Raw genomic sequence first — 10,000 nt, forward strand, 5'->3', positions numbered from 1 at the left:
GGGAACCCTAGGGGGGGTGTTGAGAAGGATACAGCGGGGGTGGAGGGTGGTGTGGGTGCTTAGTTGTACCCCAAAGTCCTGGAACAGGTGAGACACACTACACTATTAATCATTCATCTAGATCTAGACTAGTGTTTCTCAAACTATGGGCTGGGGACCACTGATGGGCCTTGAAATCATTTCCTAAAAATCAAGATCATATTTTTTTGTGCGTGTGTTGCTGTTGATTTTATTAGACTGTTATTATTTTATTGGGCCAGAGGTGGGCCCCAAACATTTGTAACAATTTCAAGTGGGCCCCAAGTTGGAAAAATCTGAGAACCCCTGATCTAGACTAGTGTTTCTCAACGGGGGCTCTACAGTCCCCCAGGGGCCGTTAGGGAACTCTAGGGGGGCATTGAGGATACAGTGGGGGTGGAGGGTGGGGAGGTGCTTGCCATATGGGTCTATTTTAGTCTTTTTTTTTAAAGTTAACTAAGGGGAGCATTGGCAGGCTTATGATGGGACCAAGGGGGTGTCGGAAGGCTTATTATGAGGTCAAGGGGATGTTTGTTGAAAAATGGTTGAGTACCACAGCATTTGATTACATAGTCAGACTCCCAGGTGTCCTGATACTAGCACCGCATTCCGATAGCTTAGCAGTAGGCCCAGGGCAATGCGGCAATATTGTTATTAGATTACGTGCTTGGAGTGGCTGGAGCGCAACTAGTACGGTTGTGTTTTTATGATGCTTGAGTTGATATGCTGTTGTTTTTAAATTGAATGTGGTTGTGTGATTGTCTGTGTGTGTGTGTGTGTGTGTGTGTGTGTGTGTGTGTGTGTGTGTGTGTGTGTGTGTGTGTGTGTGTGTGTGTGTGTGTGTGTGTGTGTGTGTGTGTGTGTGTGTGTGTGTGTGTGTGTGTGCGTGCCTGGGTCTTGGTCTGGGTCTGTGTAGTTGTGTATCTGTGCCTGCGTGTCTATGTGTACAGTCGGTCCCCCTACAATGCACACCCTTTACCGAGGTAATGCCACGTCATCCACCTCGGTACGTACCGGGCCTAGCTGCAGTGTACCCAAACAACCGCCGGGTGGCACTTGGGAGCGCTCGCTCAATACCCATTTACTCAGACGCACACACGGGCGCGCACACATACACATACACATACACACACACACTCTCTCTCTTTCTCTCTCTCACTCTCTCTCTCTTGTTCATATCAGATAACCATAGCACAGAGTGGTGAAGAAGCGCAAATGTGTTGTCAACATTTATTACCATATGGAATATTTTAGACGATGTTGACGGCATATTAATATGCTCATATTCACCAGCACGCACCGATTCAGCGGATAACGACATGCCTAATTAAATTGTGTGAGAACACCTCCAGGAAGTAAGAAGAGTCATAAAAAGAATAAATAGCCTAATGAATTTTCTTTTCTTTTTTTTTAATGATGATCGGATGAATTGCCATTAATGTGCAAGCTCTAGGCTATGTGTAGACCTAAATTGAAGCCACAAGCCCCTATACCGATTCTCGCATCGCAAGATTTGAAACGTCTAATATTGCAACTTCAAACTTGTTATCTGGGTGTGGATACTTTTTTCGTTTGGTAAAAATTATGGAGAGTGCAATAGGGGGCCTAAACCTCACTGCAGTAACCTACAGCGCCGCGTTTGAGTGTTTAAGCGTTGGCTATTTATCTTACATCGCCAACAGCTGGGGCGATAACCTAACCTACACTTCCGTAATCAATGCTTAATTTGTAAATCACAAGGTACCGGAACGCAAAAAACATATGACATCACAGCGACGGTGAGTTGGACAGAGGTCCCGGAACGCACAGAAAAACTATAATTACGCAAACGAATACAAAAGGGAAAAAAACAGATGCAATTCCCTGCATTTGAACGACATAGAGTCCCATGTCAGCTCATATCCATACGTTTGTTTCTTAATACAAGGGACGGTTGGCAATCCAATGGCTATTTTAAACAACAGCCATAGCATAGGCCATTAAATGCTGTAATGACAACAACCAATATTTTTTGTTTGATCGCTAACTTTATGCTTAGTAGTTTCGTGCAGTGCATGGAAATTATGCTTTCCCCATGAGGTGAAAAGAAACCGAAGCGGTCTTATACCTATTATTCTACTAGGCCTATAGTACCTATTGAAAGGACAGTGCATGGCTGTCCAATTCCCGTATTCACACAACGTTGGCATAGGCCTATTAAACGTTAAATCCTCGCTTTGTTGGCGACTTTGTTGCATATGATTTGGCTGATCCGCATGTGCTGTTGCGATATGCCACTTCACTGTTTCGAGAGCTCGCGCACTGATGGTAAGCGAGCTGCGATTTTCAGGGCTCGCGCACTGATGGTAAGCGAGCGGCGATTTTCCCGGTAGAGTTGGCTTTTCACACTGACTGTCTGCTCGCGCTGCGGTCCGGTTGAAAATCCCTCCGACCAATGTTTTATTTGGAGTGTGTAGGCCCTATTTGAATGAAATATCACATTGTCTTTGCTGTTTTCGTGCTCAAATTGAGCACGAACTGTGTCGTGCCGAAAAGCGAGTCCCTGCCAGAACAAGAGTGCCCTCATTGAAACCAATGTCATTTTTTTGAGAGAAAAATATACTAATTTTTGCAGAATGAATTACATAATATATGAACTAAAATATGCTTATGAAATATTACTCGTCCTCCACTTAATATGAGCTATTTGACTGAAACTGCAATTTTTGTTATGACAATTAGGCTATTCGATTCCTTTATGGAAATAATAGCCTACTGAAATTGTAACCAGCTCTTTGTAGCCTAATTCTTCCAGAGGGAATGCAGATGCTTTATGGATATGCTTTCCATCCATGCACTCTCCGTGCAGGGGTGGTGGAAAGACACCAAACGTGCCATCACCATCCCCCCGGACCCACGAAACCCACTGCGCTCCGAAGTTGAATTCCTTTTACTACTTTATTGCTATGTGTGCATAAAGCGCATGTTCGATTTGCTGTAATAGGCTACGACCAGTAGCCTCGACGTGCCTGTCTTTTCTTTTCCTTCTTTCAATATTTAGTAGGCTAACATATGTTTAAGCCTAAAAATATAATAAATAAATAGAAATAATTTGGTATCCATGTCTGGTTAGCGTCTGGGCATTTGTGGTCTTTACCTGGTTCTCCGCACCATCTTATGACAATGTTGAACAATGTTGAACAAAAAAACGGATGCACACACGTCATACTCTTTTATTACCTCATATTGTTTTTATTGTATTGATTTTTAATTCTGTGTATAGACAAACGTAGGCTAAACTTGACATTTCAGTAAGAGTGTACATTTATTTTACAAGTATACAGAGTTTTAGTAGACAATGCCTACACAGCAGCCTTTACAAGTTGCCTAATGTAGGCTACACTGCAGATAAAGACAGCAGAAAACATCCTTTCTGCCCGGCTTAACCAGAATTGCGTTCCGTCCCTTTCGCTGTGTCTCCTGCGACTCGGCCTGTTGTTTGTGCAGTAGTGCGCTGTTTCCCTAGCCTAGTGCAGCCAGACCCGTGCAGCAAATTCAATTTGCGGTCGCTAGGGGCGTCTAGATTTCTAGGCTACTGTTTCCCTTCACCTACCAGTGGGCTCACCACCTAGATCGATGATTTGGTCGATGACTGTAGGCCTATCCAGGTGACTGGACACTTAAAAGACTTTGTAAGGATTTATTTTTAGGCATAGCCTACTTAGATTTTTTTGAATGCCGCCTTTGTCCTGAGTGAATTCTGAATCAAGACCAGACTGCGTTGCTGCCACCCTAGTTGAGTCACTAGCCAACTGCACTTTTTGCACCATGGGATTTACAGTATGGACACGGGAGTAAGGACATTGAAGTAGGCTAGGCTAGGCCTACACCTGGACACTTAAAAGACTTTGTAAGGATTTATTTTTAGGCATAGTTTGATTTTTGAACGCCTTTTTATTGATTGATCTAGGCTATGTTTTTATTGCTATTTGTAACATCACAACAAATAAACATTCAAACTTTTGAAACAATATCCATACTCTGCCTTGCATCTCTCGTGTGTGTGTGTGTGTGTGTGTGTGTGTGTGTGTGTGTGTGTGTGTGTGTGTGTGTGTGTGTGTGTGTGTGTGTGTGTGTGTGTGTGTGTGTGTGTGTGTGTGTGTGTGTGCGCGCGCGCGCGCTCGTGAAAAAAACCTCTTGGCCGCAAACTGTTAAACACGGCTTGGAGGGGCGCTTACATAAATTTCAACTGAATGTGTGTCTGTGGGGGAGGGGGTGATTAAACCCCTACACGCACACAAAAGAGCTCGTGGTGTGACAGGTTATCCAGCCTCCGAAGAAGGAGTCATAGTTCACAAGTGTCCACAAGCACTAATAATAATAATAATAATAATTAAAAAAAACCCGTCTTTTTTATTTTATTTAATTGTAGGTAGGCCAATGCAAACTGGATTGGGAGATGGTGAATGAAAGACAGAAAAAAGTCGAGTTTAAATTCACATGGTGGTCTTGTTTAGGGCTCACACTTGTGTTATTATCAAATGCCCTATCAAATGCCCAATGCTAAATAAAACATGCAATTTGCTGACTGTATTTCTACTACTACTAAAACTGGGGGATGGACAAGCACGGAAGCACAAACACAGGCAGACGCTTGGAGGGGCGCTTACATAGATGTCAACTAACTACAGTCTTCAACTGTGTGACGGAGTGAATGTTTGTCTGTGGGGGAGGGGGTGATTAAACCCTCACACGCACACAAAAGAGCTCTCTCTCTCTCCAACAACACAAGAGGGAGTATTCGCATTGGACGCACTTGTTTAGTCCCTCACAATGTGTAGGGCCTATGCTTGGTTGCCATATTAAAATCAGGTTTTAAGAAGAGCACACACAATCGAATCGAAAGTAGCCTATAGCCAAATATTTTAATTAAATTCGGGCGGTTGGTTGAATCATTCAAATAGCCTAATTAAAAATAGCCTATATAGTAGCCTATATAGGCTTACCACCAACAAAAATTATGAAATAATGAAAACAAATTATACTCTGTAGCCGCCTTAACAATAGAAGTAATTAGGCCTATTAATGAATTCGTTTGCAAAAAAAAATAGGCCTAAGCAAAAAAAAAAAAAAAAGAATTTCACACTTATCTTAACATTTATCATACTGTCACAGGTGGGGGGTGCGCGTTTGACAGCGGCACCCCCATGGGCGTAATTTTAGGGGGGGATGGTGGGGACATGTCCATACCACTTTTGAGATAAACCTAGCTTGTTCACATCACTTTTTCACAAATATAATGCAAAACAGCATATACAGACAATTTGCCATTGAAATGTCCCCACCACTTTCCCAGCCAAACCTACACCTTTGGGCACCCCCACTTAATACCAACTACCCCGAGGAGCATTGTACACATCAGGAAACACCAAGACAACAAAGTCATTTAAATCAAGTATTTATTTTCTATTTGGAGACATAGTTCTGTATGTGTGTGTGTGGATGTGTAACCAGTTCTCTGTCCGCGGGGTCCTTTGGTCCAATGTCTCTGATCAGCACCTCAAACCTCTCACTCGGTCCGTGCGCATCGTAGCCTCCGACAGGTTGGGCGGGGCCACCTGGCTCGTCTGGGCACGCGGAGGCGGATCAGCTGGTGGAGATAGGAGAAGGGTAAACAGGCTTCCAGTCTCTGAATTCGTATGAATAACGCACAGGGGGATGCTAACTCCCATCACCAATTGTGAATAAAATAGGCCTACACAGCACGAGTAACTAAGCTACTTATTTAAAGGAGCACACGTGAGCAGCACAGCAACCAACACAGCACACATAAAACGATGGTGTAGGGGTGGCCATCCTCGCTGCGCAAAAAGTCTTTTCCGATCGTGCATTCGCTGGGTCCGGGAGTGAGAGAGTGAGTGAGTGACAGACAGAGCGGGCCAGGGGCAGCGCACACAGCGGGGAGGAGGCTTCAAGGTGAAGGCTATGGTGACCAGGCGTGGCACTTAACTTCGGTGGTGAGCGTCCTCCACCACCAGCTTTCCAACGCAACCTCTTCGTGACTCTGGCTGCAAACCTCGTTCAGGCAATATGCCGTCCGCGCCATTCGTAGTCGTCTGTTGCTTGTGTCGTCCAAAGGACCGAACGCGTGCCCCATCTTCTCCTGGCCCCATCCGGATACCGGCGTGCAGCTCACCCCCCTCCCAAGGCTGCCCCCCGGTCGCGGTAGTCTCTCCGACCCTTCTCTCGTGCGGTAGCTGTGCGTCTCGTCCTCCTCCGGATCCTCCTCGCCATCTTGCCACCTGCATTCAAAAAGCCCATACCCACCCCGTACACCCAATCACATTTCTCCCTCTTCCCATTGGCACCTGCAAACATTTGCAATCAGTGAGAATAACAGTTAGTCCAAGTTTGTCACCCCCGTGACAATACGACTGCTGTGTGTTTTTTTTTTAAAGGCAGTGCACAGCCTTTTGTGACACGTCGTGGTGTGACAGGTTATCCAGCCTCCAAAGAAGCAGTCATAAGTGTTCACAATCCGTTCCTGGCATGAATGCAGAATAATAAAAACAAAACACCGTCGACTGGCGGTCTTGTTTAGGGCTCGCGCGTGTGTTATTATCAAATGCCCAATGTTACGTGCAACACAATGTCGTCGCCAAATTTAAAATTCGATCTCTCTCATGCTGGCGTTACGGGACACACTTAATTACAATGGTGTTCCTGTCTGATTGAGTCGGTTTTAATTGTCTTTACCGGTTCAAATTGTAGTAGGTATGCAAACTCTGTATCCTGAGGATACCCGTTCCTGGCTTGAATAGTGCTGAAATAAGTTAGAGACGGATTGGGAGACGGTGAATGCAAGACAGAAAAAAGTCGAGTTTAAATTCACATTGTGGTCTTGTTTAGGGCTCACACTTGTGTTATTATCAAATGCCCTATCAAATGCCCAATGCTAAATAAAACATGCAATTTACTGACTGTATTTCTACTACTACTAAAACTGGGGGACGGGCAAGGACGGAAGCACAAACAGACCACAGACACAGGCAGACGCTGCTCTGCAAAAGCGGTGCTATACTGCCCCCCGCATTCCGAATGGCCACAGGGTGTAATGATCACGGTACGCTGCCGCGGCCCGGCACGGTAATGAGCAGATTGAAGTTACACCATCTGTATGTGTGTCTCTTTGTATGTTTCCATCTCTGCGTATCTGTGTGTGTGTGTCTTATTTCTTCATCAAGTCAAGTCAAGTGTGTCTGCCAGCGGGGGTGGGCTAATTTTGCTCCTTTTGCTGCTATGTGTGGTTTAGTGTCCCACTGACACATTTGTGTGCATTGCGTCAGCGTGTGAACAATGTCTCCCTGTGCAGATGTGAAAGTCAGGGCACTGACACTCACACTGACTGGACTCCCTGATGAGTCATAGACGTTTGCTCTCTTCTTCTCGATCTCTTGCCCTCGCTCCCCTGTCGAGATTCTGGAAGACTTTTAATATAACTAGCAGGGCTCTAAATTACAGTAACACCAGTCAACCGACCTAATGCTGATGAAATTCCAGTTTGGCTAGTAGAAAAGACCAACCTACTAGCCACTTTGACCCATTAGTGAATGTGTGTTTGGCTAGTAGGATTTACTCACTACTATCCATTTTGGCAGGTGATGAAAACAGTTAATTTCGAGTGCTGGTAACTAGTGTTTGGCTAGTGATAGACTTTTACATGTACAGTATACGTATGTCTGACTTCTTTGAGTTGTTGACGCTGAAAGAGCTAGAGAAAGTTAAGACGATGAAAGGTGCAATAGTTACTATATTCTCTGTCTCTTGCTCTGAGTTTGATTTCATTGTTGTCCCATCCATTTGTGTCTTTGTCTTGCTCTTTTTCTTTTTCTCTCTTTCCCTGTTTCTATTTCTCTTTCCCTTTCTTTTTCTCTTGTCTTGTCTTGTCTTTTCTTCTTGCCATTCCTCTCCTGTCATCTGTGCTCCTCTCCTCTCCTCTCCTGTCCTTTTCTCTTCTCTTCTCTTCTCTTCTCTTCTCTTCTCTTCTCTTCTCTTCTCTTCTCTTCTCTTATCTTCTCTTCTCTTCTCTTCTCTTCTCTTCTCTCCTCTCCTCTCCTCTCCTCTCCTCTCCTCTCCTCTCACCTCACCACCTCCTGTCTCCCTGTCTCAGATTGGGTCAGACTCCATGCAGAACCAGACAGTGTACTACCGCATCAGTGGGCCGGGCGTGAACCAGCACCCGGTTGGGGTGATCTCCTGCGAAGGGCAGACTGGGCTGCTGAGGGTGCACCGCCCCCTGGACCGAGAGGAGTTCCCCCAGCTCATAGTAAGCATTGGTAGCCCCTTATATATAAACTTTATTACAGGCTCAGGGCCCACATTGGACACATTACAATACACACATCAACAATACAATAAAAAAAATACACATACAATAAAAGGAAGCTAGTGAAGGCATTCATGCCAGTGTTCCCAGATAGTAGACATATATCTTATAGAGCTACGACTTGGATCAACCAATTGAGCGATAAGCTCATTTTTTGCACAATTAAGCCTGCTCACGAACTTAAAGGTAAGATTTCTTAACAGTGCCATAGTTAGACCAAATTTGCAGAATAACCCACTTGCTCTAGTACTCCTTGGTTTCTTTAGGAGGATCCTAAGACAATCATTATACATGACATTACACTTAGCTGTAACTTTTTTTCTGAAGTGAGACAAACTGGATTGAGAAAGTGTAAGTCCTGACAGATATTCTTTCTGCCTGTGGCCCTGACAGGTGATTTCACTAATTAGCTCATCTACCTGGATAATGGGGTGTGGTAATTGTGGTATTGTGGTAACAGCAGCTGTTTCATTACAGTGAATTGCCTTGAGCAAATACAAGCCCTTTTTCCATCAACATGTTTTGCTTAAATCTGAGAAGTTAGTGTGACACACTCGAACAGTTGTTGAACAGTTAATAAAGTCACTCGGAAGATATGGTTTTGGGGAAAGTCGTATCACTGCAAGTTGATGGAAAAGGTTTAATGCAATATAGAAAAGCCATGCCGGTGCAGAAGCTGTGACTGGACCTGACTTGAGAGATCCAACACTTGCTCGAACACCTGGTTTTGCATCTCATGCAGGATATTCTCTCTTTCGTACGTTCTAATCACAAACTGTATTCTATTCCGCTAAACTGTTGGAATATCATCTGGCGAGTCAGAAAAATGTGCATCGATTGTGGTGCCATTTTTTTTCGCTAGAATAGTCTTTTTGATGGAAAACCAAGCGGACACGTCTTATATCGCTACAGCATGATGCGCTTTAACTTTTAATTTGCTTCAATATCTGAAAAGGGGCTATAGTATGAAGCGGGGCTTTTACTTTCTGAGCCTGTGATGTCTGCCCCTGGGTGGAGCTGTAGGGAGCGGTCAGGGTCGGAGCCTTGCATACAAGCAGGCTATACACAGATATAAGAATACGCACTACGCCACACTTTGTTGAGCCCAGTATGTCTTTGCATAGGCCTTCTTACAGATGTCACTTAGGGTGGAAGGGATTCAGTAGGAGAAGAAAGGGTGGAGGTCAGTTGATTACTTTCCATTAAAATGAGTGGCTCAAAGAGTGATGCAATATATAGTAATAAAGAGTAATTACTGAGAAATGTGATTCATTTAATGCTTCTTACATGCCTTGTTTCATTATAATGGTAGGAGGCTTTTCATTTGGGTGAGGAATGGCTGTGGGGAGGAACTAAGAAAACGCAGCACTTTTTATCCCCATATCACGGCTGAGTAATTCAAATCAGCGTTAACACATTAATCAGATCATTTGATAATTCATCGCTCCGTTTCTCATTTCACATCCATTTTCACCCCTCGGCTTCTCAATTACTCACACGCTTTTACCTTAAGACTCTGAGTCAAAATGAGGCGTAGCTGAATTAATACTTACTCCCCTTCTCTGATTCAAAGATGACTGTCTATCTGTCTGTCTCTCTCACTGTTTCAGTGTCTAT

At 44.3% G+C, this 10,000-nt stretch overlaps 2 protein-coding genes across 2 annotated transcripts in view; one reads left to right on the forward strand and one right to left on the reverse strand.

Moving 5' to 3' along the window:
* Positions 1–10,000, reverse strand: part of LOC134450929 (desmoglein-2.1-like) — a 511,642-nt gene that overhangs the window by 205,992 nt on the left and 295,650 nt on the right. The window lies entirely within an intron of this gene.
* dsc2l (desmocollin 2 like) overlaps positions 1–10,000 on the forward strand; it is a 45,308-nt gene that overhangs the window by 8,260 nt on the left and 27,048 nt on the right. The window contains exon 5 of the mRNA XM_063200985.1: positions 8,168–8,323. Coding sequence (XP_063057055.1) covers positions 8,168–8,323 — 156 coding nt within the window. The remainder of the gene's footprint in view (positions 1–8,167; positions 8,324–10,000) is intronic.

This window comes from Engraulis encrasicolus, chromosome 6 (genome assembly GCF_034702125.1).
Source record: "Engraulis encrasicolus isolate BLACKSEA-1 chromosome 6, IST_EnEncr_1.0, whole genome shotgun sequence".
NCBI lineage: Eukaryota > Metazoa > Chordata > Actinopteri > Clupeiformes > Engraulidae > Engraulis > Engraulis encrasicolus.